This window comes from Budorcas taxicolor, chromosome 19 (assembly GCF_023091745.1).
Source record: "Budorcas taxicolor isolate Tak-1 chromosome 19, Takin1.1, whole genome shotgun sequence".
NCBI classification, from domain to species: domain Eukaryota; kingdom Metazoa; phylum Chordata; class Mammalia; order Artiodactyla; family Bovidae; genus Budorcas; species Budorcas taxicolor.
The window spans coordinates 47,319,175-47,339,437 of NC_068928.1; the positions used below are offsets into that span (position 1 = coordinate 47,319,175).

The 20,263-nt window shown below is 40.9% G+C and overlaps 1 protein-coding gene across 1 annotated transcript in view; it reads left to right on the plus strand.

Moving 5' to 3' along the window:
• TANC2 (tetratricopeptide repeat, ankyrin repeat and coiled-coil containing 2) overlaps positions 1 to 20,263 on the plus strand; it is a 326,281-nt gene that overhangs the window by 265,884 nt on the left and 40,134 nt on the right. The window contains exons 12-13 of the mRNA XM_052658122.1: positions 2,018 to 2,184; positions 6,123 to 6,730. Of these exons, the coding sequence (XP_052514082.1) occupies positions 2,018 to 2,184; positions 6,123 to 6,730 (775 nt within the window). The remainder of the gene's footprint in view (positions 1 to 2,017; positions 2,185 to 6,122; positions 6,731 to 20,263) is intronic.

Sequence of the window (20,263 nt, forward strand, 5' to 3'; positions counted from 1 at the left end):
CAGCTTCACCTTCTTTTTCTTCCTCACATGTTTCCTGCTTCAGGCATCCCAGTGACTTCTCTCTTTCTTCCCCCATGCTTTCCTCTTTTTCAGAACCTGTAAGTTCAGTTCAGTCACTCAGTCATGTCTGACTCTTTGCAACCCCATGGACTGCAGCACGCCAGCCTTCCCTGTCCATCACCAACTCCCTGAGCTTACTCAAACTCATGTCCATCAAGTCGGTGATGCCATCCAACCATTGCATCCTCTGTCATCCCTTTCTCCCACCTTCAAGCTTTCCCAGCATCAGGGTGTTTTCCAGTGAGTCAGCTCTTTGCATCAGGTGGCCAAAGTATTGGAGTTTCAGCTTCAGCAACAGTCCTTCCGATGAATATTCAGGACTGATTTCCTTTAGGATGGACTGGTTGGATCTTCTGGCAGTCCAAGGGGTCTTTTCCAACACCACAGTTCTAAAGCATCAATTGTTTGGTGCCAAGCTCTCTTTATAGTTCAGCTCTCACATCCATACATGACTACTGGAAAAACCATAGCTTTGACTAGATGGACCCTTGTTAGCAAAGTAGTGTCTCTGCTTTTTCATATGCTGTCTAGGTTGGTCATAGCTTTTCTTCCAAGGAGCAAGCGTTTTTTAATTTCATGGCTGTAGTCACCATCTGCAGTGATTCTGGAGCCCAAAAAAATAAAGTCTCTCACTGTTTCCATTGTTTCCCCATCTGTTTGCCATGAAGTGTTGGGACCGGATGCCATGATTTTCATTTTCTGAATGTTTAGTTTTAAGCCAGCTTTTTCGCTCTCCTCTTTCACTTTCATCAAGAGGCTCTTTAGTTCTTCACTTTCTGCTATAAGGGTGGTGTCGTCTGCCTATCTGAGGTTATTGATATTTCTCCCAGCAGTCTTGATTCCAGCTTGTGCTTCATCTGTTTTGTGTGATGTACTCTGTATATAAGTTAAATAAACAGGGTGACAGTATACAGCCTTGATGTACTCCTTTCCCAATTTGGAACCAGTCTGTTGTTCCATATCCAGTTCTAACTGTTGCTTCTTGACCTGCATACAGATTTCTCAGGAAGCCTTCTGCCTTAGAACCTGTAAACGTCCTGCTAACTAGGAACTTTTACTTGTTCTTTGCAGTTCATTTATACTACAGTGTTCAATCAGCCTGGAGATTTTTAAATCTCTTATTGTTCAATATTGTGTGAGAATCAGTAAGCATTTCATGGGAGTAGAAGCCTGAAATCTTACACAAGTCTTCTTCTACAGTCCAGCCCTAAAGATAAACTGATTTTGTCAATTAGGATAATATAGAATCCAGGAGGGAAAAGGAAACAAAAGTGGCAGGTATTTGTCTTTCCTGCCTGACTCCTCCCCTGGGAAAATCACGTGAGGGTCTGGTCTCATTGAAGCTGCTTCATATATAGTCTAGGAAGCTGCTAGTTCTGTAAGATCTCAGAATCCAACCTGCCTACTGTAGGTCTGTCTATTGGCTGGGATTCCTTTTCTCTGTCCCTTCATCTTTTCCATCCCACTGCATATTCACATACAGTCCTATATACTGCTTTAGACTTCAGGTTAAACTTTTTATTTATCTGTTTATTTTTGGCAGTTCCCAGAGGAACATGTGATATTGTTCTCTTTAAGACTGTCAGAAGGGGTGGAAAAAACATTATTTCCCAGCTTTTTCAAGTGTGTGAGAAAAATGAATTCACATGTGCAGATTCTCACACATGCAACGCTCAGACTGTCTTACAGCTGATAATATGGGAGAAATGTTGCTGATGATACATGTGCTTTATAGATTATTTATGTGACAAACGTGTTTGTACCTGGTGAAAAACAAAATGAACTCACTAAATGAATTATTCCATGTCTTTATAATAAATTATGTGTGCTGAGCATTCACTAAACACTGGAGACCTTTTTAAATTTTTCCTCCCAAATAGATACGTGATCAAAGACCCAAAAAGAGCTCACTTATCTCCTTGGTAATTATTTAGTAATTTGTTTCTTTCTGTCTCAGAGAGAAAAATTCCAGATGAAGATTTCATCATCTTAATTGATGGATTAAATGAAGCAGAATTTCACAAACCGGATTATGGGGATACAATTGTATCATTTCTGAGTAAAATGATTGGAAAATTTCCTTCCTGGCTCAAGCTAATTGTAACAGTTAGGACCAGTTTACAGGTATGTGTTTGTTTCCTTTTGGACCCATAAATTATTTCCCTTGGAGAGTGCTTAAACTGAAAAGTTTAGGTCCTTGTACCCTTAGTAGTGAGCTATTCTAAATCTCTGCCATGTTATAGAGCATTAGCAAGAGTAATTCCTGAAGAGAATATTTTGAGAGTCAGTGGTAACAGTCTAGAGAGACCATTCTCAATATTTGACTGTCTTAGCTCAAATTCCCATTCCCATTGCTCTGGGTAAGTTTTAATTAAGTGTCCCTCAAAATAGCATGAAAGAAAGTCCATTTTTCTAGGCTTTGTCCTGAGGATAGCAAAGCAAATAGAGCCTCTAACACGTTTACTGTTTGACTTTTGTTTTATATTTTCTATCATTTAATTCCAGGAAAAATCCAGTTCAGTGTACAGTGTAGAGTCAGATTTTCTAGTTCTTCCTTCTGTTTCTCAACTTTTCATAGCGTGAAGATGGACTTTCTTCTGTATATACCTTTTTCTAAGAAATATTGGCACTATTCAGGCTTTATATTAAATTTACTACCCCTGGGAGATAATTTTTTTAAATTACCTTCTCTGTTTACTCACTGATCACTCACTTTATGGCCTGGAAGAATGACTAGGAATGTTGGAACTGAATCTGTAGACACATGGGCTAAAGGATAAATGAAATGACTCCACCTTCTCTACTATTCACAGTATACCTGAGTTGATATTTTCCGTTCTTTACATATTCACATTTGGTTTGAAACAGGGTTTCTCAACCTTTTTTCCCCAAACCATAGCTTCTTTTGATGAACATTAAAATCTCGCATTGGGACTTCCCTGGTGGTCCAGTGGCTAAGACTCCACCTTCCCAGTTCATGGGGGCCCAGGTTCAGTCCCCTAGTCTGGGAACTAGTTCTCATATGCTGCAACTAAGAGTTCACCTGCCATAACTAAAGAGCTCATGTGCTGCAGCAGAGGCCGGAGATCCCGAGTGATGGAACTAAGACCTAGCACAGCCAAATAAATAAATTTTTTAAATATAATAGAAATTAAAAATACAATCTCACATGTTATACATCCATCCCACTATTTGGATGCAACACCCTTATATCAGTAGTTAACATACAGAAAATAGCCTCAATGCCCTTCTTTTTCCCTCTCTCAGGCACTTAGTATTTTTCCTATAGCTTGACCAATTAAGGTCAATCTGCCTTCCTTGATCAGAAACTGTACTTCTAATCCTGACCATCAACTTGCAGATGTTCATTATTAAGATCTCAAAGTAATTTGAGTTAAATTAAAATGAATCAACATAAATACATCTTTGTAACTAAAAGTTATGTAATCCACCATTATTGGTCAGTAGCTTGATTGTTAAAAGATGAAGGGTGAATAAAATAAACTTCCAGGAACACAGTCTGACTAGTTTTACTAAATATACACTTAGGAGATAATATCTATGCTTGTATTTTTACATTATGCCATGTGCAATCTCAAAAGATGTTTTAAGTATGACTTGGTAGACCAGATGACTAACTTTTCAGCTGTGCCAAAGAACAGGAAAAGCATTATATTCACAAAGTCGAAAAGTCGGTGTCTTCATAAATCAAGGCCAGCAACTCATAACCTTTTTTTTCTCTTTCTTTTTTAGTTTTTAAATTATGAAAGTATGATAATGCATTTACAGGAGACTTGGAAAATACAGAACAAGGTTGCATATAGTTCCACTATATATTACAATTATTTTAAGTATCTAAATTAACTGGTAGCTTTTAAAAATTATTTTTATTTAGCTCTGACAATGAAATAATTCACAGATCTTTCAAAATGAACCCTCATAATTGATCATTCATTATTTCCACAAACATTTGTTAAGTATATCAAGTGTAAAAGCTTATTTCTAAGAGCTGAGAATAGGACAGTGAGCAAGATGGACAATATCTCTGCCCTCATAAAGCTTATTTTCTAGTGAGGAACACACATAATAAGACACATTAGCATATGTTAAAATTTAGGGAGTGTCAGTGCTATGAAGACAGATATAACAGTGAAGAGATACATGGGAATGACAGTTAATTTACATAGAACAGATAGGAAAGGCCTCTCCAAGGAGCCTTGTAATATGATGAAATCTGATTTACCTTTTTAAAAGATTTCTTTGGCTCCTGGCTATATAGATAATGTAGGGGATCAAGAATGGAAGCAGAAGTATAGGTGAAAGGTGATGGCTTAGACTAGAGTGGGAACAGCAGAGATCCTTTGAAGCGGTCATATTTGGACTATGTTTTGAGAAGACGGTGATGGGCTGGATGTGGACGTAAGCAAGAGAAGAGGTTCAAGGATGAATTGTGGGGTTTTGGTGAGCAATTGGGTAGATGCTGGTTTGAGGAAAAGATCTAGATAGTTCCTTCTCAGTGGAGATCCTGTAAAGTGGTCATATTTGGAGTATATTTTGAAGATGATGGGCTGGATGTGGATGTAAGCAAGAGAGGAGGTTCAAGTATGAATTGCGGGGTTTTGGTGAGCAATTGAGTAGAGGCTGGTTTGAGGAAAAGATCTAGATAATTCCTACTATTTGATGGTAGGGTCAGTGGTGATACTGTTTATCGACATGGGAAGGTTTGTGGTGGGGGGGAGTTTTCGTAGTTCTGATTTGGTCACAGTAAGTTTGTCCATGAAACATCCAAGTGGCAATGTTGAGTCAGTAGAGATATAAGAAGAGAGCCCAAGAGAAATAACCAAGCTGGGGATATAAAATCAGGCATCATTCATGTATAGACTATATTTAGAACCATGGGATCCAGCTGTTCTAGGGAGTGAAGGTAGCCAGATAAGAGGAAGAATGGAGACGGGAGCCTTGGGTGAACTGAGAGATGAGACCGGACCCAGCAGAAGAGGCTGAGTAGGAGTGGCCAGTGTGCTGAGAGGAAAATGAGGGGAATGTGTTTTGGAAGCAAGCTGCAGGAAGGGACTTGAGAAGCAAGACGTGATCCCCTGTGTCAGAGCCTGCTGAGAGGTTGAGGAGGATGAGAAATGAACCTCCATTATTTGGGAAGATGCAGATGACTGATCATGTTAACAAGGACCATTCCAGTGAAGTGATGAGATTGAAGCCCGATTGCAGCAAACGGAGGAGAGAATGGGAAGGGAGGAATGCAACACAGTAAGCAGAGAAAACTTTTCTGTTAACGTTTTGCTAAACATGGGATCAAAGATACAGTAGTTAGAGGGAGGAATATGGAGTCTTATGTCTGTGTGATCCAGGAGAAGCAGGAGAGAAAAAGAAATTGCTGCAGGAGAGGGAATGGATACTTACAGGAGCAGAGTATATAAGCAGATAAGAAAAGATGGATTCCACTGCAAGAGAGTCACCCCAAAGCCCTGTCACCTTCCCCCCAATATAATTTCCAAGCAGATCACCAGGGTGCCAGGCTTCCCACTGTTAAAAGATTTTTTCCTTTGGACTGAGGCATCTCCGAAAGACCCCAATTAAAATAAAGTCATTTTATACTTATGGCTGATTCACATTGTTGTATGGCAGAAACCAACACAACATTGTAAAGCAGTTATCCTCCAATTAAAAATAAATTTTAAAATAATTTTAAAAAATAATGAGGGATAGAAAGTCAAATTCCATATGACATTCTTTGAGTCTTTTGGCATTCTATTTTCTGTTTTAGGAGTGTTATTTAGAATATTGACCATTCAGTTGCTGCTAAAGTACCCTTTATGAAGACTCATAAAAGTTATTTTAAGTCTCAATTTTAGGGAAAGTTGTGTCCCTTTTAGGCAACTAATAATGTTTTAATCCTTAGACACTAATACATCGTCATATTTCCCTCTTTTCTTTGGCCACTCAGAAGTTAAGAATAAATTCATGGACCTTGCAGTTTGTCACAAGAGTTAGGGGAAACTGAAGCTCTTTCTATCTCTCTGTCTGTCTCTCTCCATCTGTTTTAGGAAATTACCAAGCTGCTGCCTTTCCATAGGATTTTTTTGGATCGACTAGAAGAGAATGAAGCCATAGACCAGGACCTGCAGGCCTACATCCTGCACCGGATACATAGCAGCTCAGAGATCCAGAATAACATTTCTCTTAATGGCAAAATGGACAATACTACATTTGGCAAACTCAGTTCTCATCTCAAGACCCTCAGCCAAGGGTCCTATCTGTACCTGAAACTCACATTTGACCTCATAGAGAAAGGCTACCTAGTGTTAAAGAGCTCTAGCTACAAAGTAGTTCCTGTTTCGCTCTCTGAGGTTTATTTACTGCAGTGCAATATGAAGTTCCCAACCCAGTCTTCCTTTGACCGGGTGATGCCTCTCCTGAACGTGGCAGTGGCGTCTCTCCACCCACTGACTGATGAGCACATCTTCCAAGCCATCAACGCCGGCAGCATTGAAGGCACGCTGGAATGGGAGGACTTCCAGCAGAGGATGGAGAACCTCTCAATGTTCCTAATCAAGCGCAGAGACATGACACGTATGTTTGTACACCCGTCTTTTCGAGAGTGGCTTATCTGGAGAGAAGAAGGCGAGAAAACCAAATTTCTCTGTGATCCCAGGTAAGCCATAGATCGGTAATAGCAGTTGTGAGCCTGTTTTGTATTTACTGCATGGAACATGGGTATTGGAAGCAGTGAGAAGTGGTCTTCACAGAACATTTCACATAAAGGCAACATCACCTCTGTTTCTTCTTAACATAAGTCTATGATAACGTTAACTTGTTTTGTCACAGTTTTACTTCCCTAAGACTCAAAATCTGCATAGATGTTTAGAATGCTCCCTGCATTCCTCTATTTTTCAAAATAATTTTCTCTGATTCCCCTTTCAGAGAAATCCCTTATAGGGATCACAGGCTATAATCTGACTTTTCAACAAACTTCCTCAGTGCTTTTCAGAAAGATTTGATACACTGTTCACCTCTTTGACTCAGAGCAGAATTCTTTTAAAATTGTGATTGCCCGTTTAAAAGCCAGGCCATTGGTAAAGTCACCAGCAACTGACCTCATTAGAGCCCAAGCTGGTCCTAAGATTTATGCTGCAGCATGGACTCTTAAACCTTGTATCTGGATAAGACTCGAAGAGATCAGCTCATCTAGCCACTCTACCTTTAGATAAATTAAGTGTTATTATCCCCAGTTTACTATAAAGGCCTTAAAATGCTGAATCACTTGCAAAAAAGCATAAAGGTAATGGGGGAGAAAGGAAGAGGGCTTAGAAGAGGAATGACAAGTGTATCATATGTACCACTCCTCCCCTAACCCCCACACCCACGGCAGAGGTCACTGACTTACCCCAGCATTCTTTCCCGATGCGCTTGACTGTGACTTAAGAATCTTTCTCAGTTCTACAAACCACACTCCATTATGAGACTATTTCCCGTACTCTTGAGTAGGACCTAGATCTCTAGCATCCTAATGAGGTGTGCTTTCTACTCCTCCACACACACATAATTCTTTCAAAGAAAAGAATTATTCCTGTAATAAGTTGATGTTATCAAAAGCAGGTGTAGTCTTGATTTCCTAGAAACAAAGAAGACACCAGCAACATAGCTGCCAAATGCAGAGCTTATTCTGGCTCAGAAAGAAGATAGGCCACGTGTGACTTCTGTGACTCATCAGAGAGGCTGACCACCTTTGCTCTGGGGTTTTATTGTTACTCCTGGGGCGTGTTCTTCACCCTTGTTAGAGACACCTGTGCTTGTGGGCACACTTCTCAGCCTACTCCCTGCCAACTCATTAGAAAATTAGTTCCAGATTCTGAAGATGATATTAAGCCAGGCAGATTTTGTGCTATCTATCTTCCCTAAGAGTTAAACTTTTTAAAGAAACATTCTGTAGTGGAAAGAACATGAACTTTTGAGTCAGATGACCTGCTTAATAAGTCCTACCTTTTCCAGGAACTGTGTGACCTTAGGAAAATTATATAATGTTTCTGAGACAGTTTTCTTACCTACATAAAAGGAATAATAATTCCTAGAACTGTTGAGAATTAAGTGAGGTCATGTAGTATAATGCTTAGACTTGTACAGAGTACAAAGAAAGTGGTTGGGGAATGTTCTTTGTCTTCCGCCTCTCTTTATGAAGCTGCACACCTCAGATTGGGACTTGAACCCACAAGCCAGGACTTGAACGTGGCCCAAACCCAGTCTTCCAACTGAGATCACACGCTTGATTTCAGGACTTAATGAAGCTCAGGTTCTTGATGTCTCATCACAGAACAAATTCAGTGAGAGACAAAGTGATAGTTAAGTGGTTTTATTTAGAAAACAACACACTTCACAGACAGTATGGGCCACCTCAGAAGGCGAGAGTGGCCTCGAAATGTGGTGTGTTTAGTTTTTATGGGCGGTAATTCCTTAGGCTAATGAGTGGGAGGATCATTCCAACTATTTGGAAGAAAGGGTGGAGGTTTCCAGGAACTAGGCCTCCACCCACTTTTTGGTCTCTGATGGTCAGCCTTGGAACTGTCACGGCACTTGTGGTTATATCATTTAGCTTGCTGATGTGTTGCAGTGGGCAGTACTGAGGATTAAGGTCTAGTGGAAGTTGACTTGTCTGCCATCTTGGACCCGTTTGGTTCTAATCAGTTTGTTGGGCTGTGTCTTCTTTCAAAGATTGCCCTGCCCCGCTTCCCTCCTGTTTCATGTGCAGTAATAGACCTTTCAGGTTTCCTTTAACTAAATCCCTGTGGCTAATTGTTGCTAATTGCAACAGTCTTCTGCTATTAGTATTTGGGGGCACAAGATTAAAAAAAAAAAAAACTGGGTCTGAGTTCTCTATCAATTGTATGTGATTCCCAAGAGGATTTTATTGTAAATCCCGCTAGTACTGCTGCTCGTGTTAATACAGAGTTGGCAGTGACATATTTAAGAAAAAGAGACCAATCTAGAACTGCCTGATAATAAACACTGAAATCAGTTTCCAGAGGAACTTTGCTGGCTCATCTGCTCTCTCATCCTTGAACACCTCAGGGAATTGAAAACTGAGGTCCAAGGCAACCAGACTAACCCTGAATTAAAAGTATCCTTACAACAGATAAAAACCCTCAGGCTCCTAAAGGAGAAAAGGTGGTATTTATGCAGCCACATCATGGCTTTCCAGGCTTACTTTCTCAACATAGTTTATTAACTAGGATCCTTTTGGCAAGAGGCTGATGCACTGGGACAAGAAGAGCAAACACTTCTAACTTCAAATGCTGTGTAGTCTATTCCCTGGTGGTTGAATAACACTCAAGACTTCTGAGGGATCATCATATATCCCTCAGTGGCAGAGAGTAAACAGGACCAGGAGTTATCAAAAAAGCTTCCTTACATGTTTCATCTCAGTTGGAATTCAGCCTTCTGTGCAGTACTGTCTGGCACCAGCTTTGTTACTAAGTTGTTGATCTCAGACCTTGAGGCCCCCTGGGTCAATGAGATGGAAATTCACTAAGAATTTGTTGTCACTGGCAAAGCCCAGGCTAGCCTTTCAGAGAAGCGGGCTGTAATTGCTTTCAGGAGGCTGGTTAGCAGGACTCCTCCAGGCAGCGTTTGCCTGTGCGGCCCCAAGCCTCTACTTTCTGTGCATTGGTTCCCGCTCTATTCTCCACTTTCTCTCCAGCTTCTCTCTGGAGCATTTCAGTAGACCAGGGAAGGCCAACTCAGTGCCTCTGAAATCACAGTAGGTAGTGCAAAGCCTGACAAACTCTGCATAAGGAGAACTTTCAGAAGCTACAGAACATCTCTTCTGGCCCATTTTCCTGGGCTTTCAACACTCACTTCTTCACCCTGAATTTGTTGACCTTATTAGGGAATTAGTCACAAATGAGAATATTCTACTGATGCCAAAAAGCAATTGACCTTCATCAGAAGTAGGCCACCCAGGGCGATCCTTTCTGCTAAGTGAAAAGAGTCAGTAACCTTAGGATGGTGCTGGAAGAGGAGGTAGCAGAGCTGGAGGTCAGTGCTTCAGCTGAGATAGGGTTTTCCTTATTTTAAATATCAGACAGCCTGTTGCCCCAGAATCAGGGCATACAATTAACATCCCGGAAAGAATGACCTAAAGTTGCATACACATCTGACTGCACAGAAAGAGACGAGTTATAGATGCCTTTTCTTGGCTTGGTAATAGGGTAAGGGTATCTGTATATATACACGTTTATGTTTCTCAAACTGTAAGCAAATTATAGTGCAAAGTCTTTTGTTACATCAAAACTTGAAAGAGTTTAGATTTGCACTCTTGATAGAACTTTGCCCTTTGCAGCACTCAGAAGCCTCAGACAGAGCGCTGCCTTCTGTTTCCCTCTGTTCATCACTCTCATAGTCTGTCATACTCTGAAATCAACCTGTCCTGTGTGTTATTCCCTTGGGCACTGAGCTATCAGATTAACTCAGTAATAAACTAATCTCTGCTATTATGCTAATGAAAGGGAAGTAGAAAACATTCAAAACAACATGTGCAGTTTAAGTAAGGCATTTGAGAGATGTCACCAGCCTTTATAGCTCAGTCAGTAAAGAATCTGCCTGCAATGCAGGAGACTTGGGTTCTATTCCTGGGTCAGGAAGATCCCCTGGAGAAGGAAATGGCAACCCACTCCAGTATTCTTGCCTGGAGAATCCCATGGACAGAGCATCCTGGCAGGCTATATACAGTCCATGGGGTCACAAGAGTCAGACATGACTTAGTGACTAAACCACCACCAGCCTTTATATTCCAACCTATTGATGACTTTGATTGTTGAGATGTGAGGTTGATAGAGTACCCAGTTGGGGGCCACCAGCCTTGTGGTGCTGTCCAGTTACTGCTTAGTATTTCTACATAGCTTTAGGCTAGCCCTGAATGAATCCCCACTCCTTTTTCTCTGTTTCCTATCCTGTTATCTCTGTTCTCTGTTCTCTCTTAGCCTTCCCTTCCTAAGGAACAGCTCTCAGATCAACATTTTGTTGTTTGTATATGTAGCATTCTGACGTAGAAATTAGAAGACTCTTCTGCCTTATTTTTAACTGTTCAACTAAAACATTGTAAACTTCTCAAGTATTGAGTTGCGCAGCCTAATGAGGTTTGATTTGAAAGCCTATTTTGGGCTGACCTGATTTCCTCAAACTCAAGAGAATCAAATTTAGACTGGAGGGAAGGAGGAAAAGGCTACTCAAGTCCTACCTGTGCCCGTAGGGATAGTTGAGAACTCACTCGATTCTTTGTGGCCAGAGCTGAAATCTTAACGATAAATGTTCTTTAATATTTTTAAAAATTATTTTTACTGTGTTGGTCAGCAAATTACACATTGGAGACTGGTTGCTCTAAAATCCATACCACAAAGCAGAGTGTCAGAGAAGAAGCAGTTTGTCAAAGAGCAGGGAAAAAAGGGCATTCTCCCTGTAAAGGACAACTTATTTGTGCTAGGGACTTGTACAGCCTGGCTTCTGGTAGAATGCTTAAGTCTGAAGTGACCAGAGAATGGTGAGTTGAGGATTGTGGTGGTTTTATTTTTTTGGTTTTTTAATTCATACAAGAGCCTCCCAGCAGGGTGACCCTTAACCTTCATTTTCACGGAAACACAAACTTGAGGTGACTGCTTCTCAGAGCCATCGCAGGCTGCCACAATAACCCCTTGAATAGGTGGACAGATTCTGCTTTCTAAAAGCCTTAAGGATGAATTCAGCAAATTGATAGATCATGGGAAGAAGAAAAAGGCTTGTGGAGCTAAGTCAGCCCTTAGGGTTTGGAAGAGTTAATGCAGCGAGAAGAGAGATACACCAAACACCTTTTTCTAGCACATGACCCTTAGTAGAATGACCTTCTGATATCATAATTTTACTGTGATTTTCATTGATCTCGAATAATTGCAGAAATTTTTCTGATTTGCCAGTAAATATTTTTCCTCTTATTTAAACCAGTTTCTAACTCCCTGTTAGAATCAAGGATAAATTTTATCAAGAATCAAATTTGAGATTCAAGAATAAATTTGAAACTCAAAACTCAAAATAATAATGGAATAACTATATCATTCTAGTGACCCAAGTCATGGCTTTTTAATATAATGCAAGGGGATACTGCATGAAACCTAATGTGTATCTTGGAATGTGTCCGGTTTGCCCATGCATAATGGGCATGGCACGCATGCCCTTAAACTTTACAGATTTGTTTCTCTCAGCATAGGTGATAGAACCCACAGCTATTAGTCAAATAGGTAAATTGTTCCCATTGTTAAAAATCTCGTATCTTCAAAGATGGGCAGCAATAATGTATTTTTTTTTCCTTTTACAAGTCCAAAATTAAGTTTGGAAAAAGTTGGTAATCAAAATTCTTCTCTAAACCAATTTAAAACTGAGAGCTATTTATTTTTACTGTCATAAAAACTCATGTGAAGTTTGCTAAGTTAATAAACATATGGAGAAGTAGTCCTGCTTATAAAATGGAGCGAAAGCATCATTTTAGGACCTTGACAGGCATGCAGAAGAGCCAGCTAATGAAAACACAGAACGGACTTGTACTCTTGTTTTTTGATACATTTGTAACAAAATATTTGATTTTGTTACCAAAATAATATTGTTTCATATATTTAAATTATATATATAGTATATATATATAGCTTTTTTAAAGTGGATGTGCCCAGTCTACCAAATACTGGTTAACGCAAATTCACCTAAGTAGTTGAGCAGAGAAATTTTAAGGGAGATTTCTGATACTGAAAGTATCATAGGAAATAGAGGCTCATTTGTCCTGTTAAATGAGTCTCTGAAGCAACACTGGCTGAATGAAAAGATGGGAATCCCACAGGCTCTCCTAGATTGTCAAACCAAGATCCATGGCACAGCATTCAGGAGTTCCTGCCAGCTTAGTGGGATATGACAGCACATTTTGTTTTTTTGTGTTTGGAGCAACTTCCTTGGCTGTCTCCAGACTTTCAAAAGCAGCTGGAGCTCCACATTTCATAAAATCAACACTAATAGCCTTCTGTTCGCCCAACCATAAGAACCCACAACTGTAAGACATGTTTTCACTGTGGCCATCAGCATATCCAGTTGGTTCTACCACCCAAATTTTGCTTGTAAGTGTCCACTTATTTCCACCTCTACTGACTGCACCCTAGGCTCTCACATGGACTGGTTTAGTGTCTTAATTGGTCTCCCTTTCAATTCATTCTCCACCAGCACCCAAAGTGATTCTTAAAAAATACAAATCAGACCATGTAACCTCCTGAAAAATCCTTCAGGCTTATTTTTGTGATTAGAATAAAATCAAAGCCAGATTCTTCAAAACCCTGTATTATTATACAAAGATATCTTCTGCCTACCTCTCTAATGAAGTTCATTCATTCTCCCTGTTAGTCACAGTATTCTGGTCATAAATGGTCATGTGCCAGTTCCTAGAATTTGCTAAGCTCTTTTCTACTCCTGGCTCTTTGCACTTAATAGGTCCCTCCGTCTGGAGCGTGCTTTCCCTCTGTCATCACACAGCATAATCTCTCACTCCTTCTGGTCTCAGCCTAACAGCCACCTCCTGAGACTTCCTCATGTCACTTATCTAAGAAAGTCCTTCCTGGCTTTACTGGTCATAGCAATCTTCTTTCTTTCTAGTCTTTTATCAATGTATCATCTGTGAATACTTGTTTATTGTCCACTTTCCCTTCTAGAATGTGAGTGAGCTCCATGAGGACAAGAACCTTCCTATCACACTCACCTTGATCTTCCTAATGATTGATAGAGTTCCTGGCACACAGTCAGCACTCAGTAAATATTTTAACAGTGAATTAATGAGTGAACAAGGAAGTGATCAGTTCAGTTCAGTAGCTCAGTCATGTCCGACTCTTTGCGACCCCATGGACTGCAGCACTCCAGGCCTCCCTGTCCATCTCCAACTCCTGCAGTTTACCCAAATTCATGTCCACTGAGTCGGTGATGCCATCCAACCATCTCATTCTCTGTCATCCCCTTCTCCTCCCACCTTTGATCTTTCCCAGCATCAGGGTCTTTTCAAATGAGTCAGCTCTTCATATCAGATGGCCAAAGTACTGGAATTTCAACTTCAACATCAGTCCTTCCAATGAACACCCAAGACTGATTTCCTTTAGGATGAACTGGCTGGATCTCCTTGCAGTCCAAGAGACTCTCAAGAGTCTTCTCCAACACCACAGTTCAAAAGCATCCGTTCTTTGACGCTCAGCTTTCTTTATAGCCTAACTCTCACATCCATACATGACTACTGGGAAAACATAGCCTTGACTAGATGGACCTTTGTTGGCAAAGTAATGTCTCTGCTTTTGAATATGCTGCCCAAGTTGGTCATAACTTTCCTTCCAAGGAGTAAGCGTCTTTTAATTTCATGGCTGCAGTCACCATCTGCAGTGATTTTGAAGCAAAAAAAAATGAAGTCTGCCACTTTTCCACTGTTTCCCCATATACATGCTACTAATTTTATTTATTTTAAAAATTTGAGAAACTCTTCACGCAATTCAATAGAATACATCTTGTTCATTCTGTTACCATGCATCAGGAGAAAACAAAGACATGCATGTCAGCACACATCCAGTGAACATGTATTAAGTAATATATTCAAGGCTCTGTGTTAAGCACTGCAGGGGATACACATATGAGTAAGATAGATCTGTCTACCAGGACTTACAGGTTAGTGGTTTTAACAAACACGTTTATAACCAGCTATAATTTAAGACAGAGTGCTGTACTAGAGGTACAAACAAAGAACTGAGGAACGTGGAGAACGAAGAACTGATTGATCTTCCTGTGCCTATTGTTGGTATTTCAATCTGTGACAGTTTGATGAAGTTATAACTCTTCTGCCTTATAAGCCCTGCCAACTGCCTGAAGCCTTCATTGGCAGAGGAGAGGCGGAGAAGTGTCCATTCTCCTAGGGCCCGTGCTGCTTTAGTGGAAAGAAGGACATTAGGAAACTGTGAGGCCAACTGGGAGAAAATAAGCAGCAGATTTCTATCTGAGTTCTATGTTTAAAAAGAAAGAATGTCGTTCCGCCCATTTCTACAAAGGTACACCTTGGGCATACTTCTAGTCTCCTACTTCCCATCAGCTCTTTCATTCCCACCTTGAATATGAAACAGCAACACAAGCTGACTAGAAATGGATTTTGTATTCCAATTCCATGAGAAAGCCACGAAAAGAGCATGCCAGGGCAGTTACTAACTAATACGCTGAAGATGGAAGCAAGTGTTTTTGTAAAGATGTGGGTGCCATTTGCAACAGGCTGACTAACTGTAAAGCATCAACCCCCAGATTTAACTGCAGGCAGAATTTTTAAGATGAGAGATGAAAAAGATCAGGATTGTCAGTCTATTCTCAATATTTGAGTCATAGTCACATTCATTTCACAGCTGATCAGTGGCAACAGAGATGCCCACAAATTCAAGGCTGAATTGAGTAGTGAATTAGAAAGTGGATCTGGAAGTCCTTGTGTTGCTCTTCCTCAAACCCATCTACTTGGTATGTATTTTCATGAAACATTTATTGAACTTTACTGTACACCAAAGACTGTACTATACACCAGAGAAACTTAGGTAATTAACATACCCCTTGACACTAAAGCCATTACCAAGGAAGGTCAGCTGCATAGCAACCAATAACAGTGCCACAGTACAAAGTACCCTAGTAACCTAGACAAAGAGAAAATACTTTGCAGGGACCACCCTGGTGGCCCAGTGGTTAAGATCCACCTTGGAATGCAGGGGACATGGATTCAGCCATTGTTCCGAGAACTAAGACCCTACATGCTGCAATGCAGCTTCTGAGCCCATGCGCCCTGGAGCCTGCACCACAGCTAGAGAGTGAAGCGCTGCAACCAAAGGTCCTGCACAGTGCAGTGAAGATCCCACGTGCTGCAACTAAGACCCAACGCAGCCAAATAAATAAATTTTTTTTTTAAAGAAAATACTTTTTCAGAGCAAGTAACAGTCAAGTTCAGCCTTGAAGGATGAGTTGATCCCGTTTAGCTGCAGAGGAACAGGAGAACACTCTAGGGAGGCTAGAGAGCGGAATGGCAGGAGGAAAAGCAAGTTGAAGATATTAAGTGCCCTTGAGGAATTACGAGAAGCCATAACTAGAAAATAAGACATGCAGTCAGAGAACGATAGGAAGTGTCACTAGAAAAAAAGTCTCAAAAGTTTAAGACTTCTCAGTTCATTCTGTAGATAACAGGGAGTCTCTATAATTTTTGAGAAAAGAAGAGACAATGATCAGATAAGTCTGATCAAGTGCAAAATAGCTCTGACAAGTAGTATATGGAAGATGGGTTGAAGGAGAGACTGCAGGCAAGGAAACTAGTTACAGGTCTAGAACAATAGTCTAGCTGAGAAATACTAAGACTGCAATGTGAGAACAGAGAGCTGTGTAGACTATTCAGAGATACTCAAAAGCACCTGGTCTTTTTTTGTATATGGGAGGTAAGGGTGGAAGAATCAAAAATGATTTCAGAACTTATCTTGGATGATGGAAAATAGTGAAGCTACTGATCGACATAGAGCATTCTGAATGGGGGAAGAACTCTAGCGTGAGTGAAGGCAGGAGGAAGAACAGGCTTCTGGAGAGAGGTGAGTCCTATTTTGGACATGTTTATAATGAATTGCCTGCAGGGGAGGATGCACAATTGTATTTAGAAATATGACCTTGGAGAATAGGAAAAGAGAAAGTTGAAGGCATGAGGTTATGGATTGAGGAGTTACCAGCAAGTGACTGACAGTAGAAGCCATAGTAATTTAACAAGGTCATCCAGAGTTCAGAGTATAAAGCAGAAAGTTTGGATGCATGAAAACAGAATAGGTGCTTTTTTTTTTAACTGAAGTATAATTGTTTTACAGTATTGTGTTACTTTCTGCTATACAGCCAAGTGATTCAGTTTTACATTCATTTTTGTAGTCTTTTCCATTATGGTTTATCATAGGATATTAAATATAGTTCCCTATGCTAAACAGCAGGACCTTGTTGCTTATCCATTCTGTGTGCATTACCTTGCATCTTTGAACCCCAGCCTTCCACTCTGTCTGTTCACCAGCCTCTTCCCACTGGCAACCACAAGTATATTCTCTATGTCCGTGAGTCTGTTTCATGCATGCGTGCTAAGTCACTTCAGTCATGTCCGACTCTTGGTTACTCTAAGGATCCACCAGGCTCCACTCTCCATGGGATTCTCCAGGCAAGAATACTGGAGTGGGTTGCCATGCCCTCCTCTGGGGGATCTTCTGTTTTATAAGTAGGTTCATTTCAGAATAGGTATATTTAAACACTAGAAGAAAATGGTGAGCCAAGTAATAATTTACAAGAGTAATATTACAGTTACAAAAACGAAAGTAATAAGATTGTGAAATCAAAGATAAAGATTTTTCTGCACTAGGTCTGATGTGATGAATATAATTTCTGCCTATGTTCCATTAGCCAGAACTCAGTCACCTGACCCCACTTGAATGTGAACGCAAGGTCCCTGGCAAAGTAACTGCTTCCCACCAACCACCCTTGACTGTGGACAGGGGCACAGACCTTTTGTAGACAGGTATCCATCTCTGCCCCATAATTCTAATCTCACTGCTGCTGCTGCTGCTGCTGCTAAGTCACTTCAGTCGTGTTCGACTCTGTGCGACCCCATAGACGGCAGCCCACCAGGCTCCCCCGTCCCTGGGATTCTCCAGGCAAGAACACTGGAGTGGGTTGCCATTTCCTTCTCCAATCTAATCTCACTAGGTCTCCCTAAATAATTCCCACGTGTACCTCTATAATATAAAGACATTCCACAGCAGCACATGTCATTTCAGCCCACACTGTAAGATAGCTAGGACAGGCTTTAGATTGTACACAGTTCCTTGCCAGCTGGCTGTCCCTGTTCCACTTTATCACATCCTAGCACCACACAGAAGAATATCAGAACACTTAAGTGTTGTTTCTCTGAAATGCTGAAGTGTTGTATGTTGAGTTTGCCCTCCCAGGAGCTGATGACATCTGTGACCACACGTTAAGTGACTCTGACAAGAACAATGGAGGACCCATCCATGCTGGAGATATTTGAGTACATTTGTTAGTACTACAAGTAGAGACTTTAAGATCCCTAACTCTAAGGGTTGCTAAGTGAAAAATCCATTAGAAAAACAAACTTAGTACCACTGTATATTTTATAGTTGTATAAAACTAAAACAGTTGTATAATAACTGTTAGGCAACTTCCAAACCAGTAAATGGGTGGAGGGTAGGGATGTTGATTCTTGCCTTAGAAAGTGTTGCCTGAGAGACTCCACAGCTCTGAATTCTTTGAGGTACTGGGGCATCAGGTATGAGCAGCTCCTCATTGTCTTACCATCTGTAGTTGTCCAAGGGTGACTATCACTTGTCTCTGATAATTCTGTGTCAAGGGGCTGCTGAAGCCTTCAGCTGGAATTGAGATTGGATCTACCCTGTGTTATGCTGGGTACGACCTTCCCTGCCTTTTGTTGGGAGAGAGGAGAATGCTGGGGGAGGAATCTTCACTCTGGCATGTGATTGATTCTCTCCTAAAATATGTCCAAGCAAATCTATCTTGAATGTAAGGCTTATATCCTTCTGAAAATCTCTGCTGGACATGAGAAATTCATATTCCTCCTGTTAGCTTGACTTTCACCTTACTTCTTAGGATCTGGTTAGCTCTGGTCTTGTCCCCATTCTCTGCCTGAATTGACAGTACCAGGTTTTCCTCCACAGCTAACTGTGAATGGCACCCATCCCCAATCATTTTCCCCGATCCGTGGGCTTCTCTTCTGGCTGTAAAGTTACAGTGAGGTTAGTGGAAGGGCCAAGATTGGAGTTGAGGATAGGGTGTCACATTTCACCCTGCTGTACACATTAAAACTCTGAGCACACAGTCATCCTCTCACATGTTTTAAGTCTTCTGAGATTGCTGCTCGTTCCTTCAGTTTAAGCGCTGTGCTAGTGACTACGGAGGATACAAAAGAAATATGAAATACATTTACCTAATCTCTTACTTAATTCCCACCCCAGGCCTGAGAGAGAGGCATTACTCTCCGTCTTTCAAAGAGCTTAGAGAGCTTGTCCACTGCTGAAAGCGTGAAAGCGACTGAATTTGGCTTTATTTCAGGAGTAAGGAAGCAATGTTGTGAGTGCAGATAAGGAGTCTGCAAGGTGACTGAATCACAAAGTGACCTCATTATATAAACTAGATGGAAATCCTAATACTTCTACCCTCACCGTGGCTACCGCCCACTGGTCTTTATAACCACATATGAGCTCACATGAAAGTCAGTTTTTATCACCATCATCTGTAATTACAGGGGGAAGCACAGTTGTGTTCAGTCATACTTAAAATGTCACATAGACTAGGGCTCTCTATTTCTTAACTGCTGTCTCCCAAAAATGCTAATCGAAAAATGTCGAAATTGACAGTTGCCAATTTTGATTGTAAGAATTCAGATTGTGTACTATAAAAATGAACATACTATTCTTTACGTTTTAATCTTATCGAAGTGGCAGTGGAACAAGGTTTCAGAAGGCCTTGGATTCTCATCTCTTTATATCCTAGCCAGGTGAGCTGGAGTCTGTTCTCCAGTCTTGCTGAGTCTCGGTCAGTCTACCACGTTAGTAATATTCACGCCTGTGCCCATAATAAAGGTGTACAGGGGAATCTAAATAAGTGCTGTAATAATTTTGGAAACCATAGGTAGTGTCCAAATGTGCATTTGTACAAAAGGGACTGTTATTCATTCATTCTGCAAGTATGGACTCTAGTTAGCTCAGAAAACATATGTGAGAAAGCATAGCTTCTGTCCTCAGTAGAGTCTCCAGGAAGACGATGTGCAGACCCACCCAGTGCATGACTGTAGCAGGTGTGACGGTGGAGCTGTGTGCCAGATACATCAGAGCCTAAAGGAAGGAACCGCTGACCCCATCTCGGGGCGACCAGAGGAGACTGCACAGAGGCGGTGCTGTGAACTGAGGCTTGAAGACTGGGAAGTAGTTTGCTGATGAATTACAGGCAGAGGGAAAGCATGTTCAAAGCTCTATAGTTCACTCCATCTGGAATTAGAAGTACGAGGTCAGGAGGTGAAGAAACGGATAAGGGACAGATCATGGGGAGGCTTTGAATGCCATGTTTAGATTTACGGTTTAGAGTT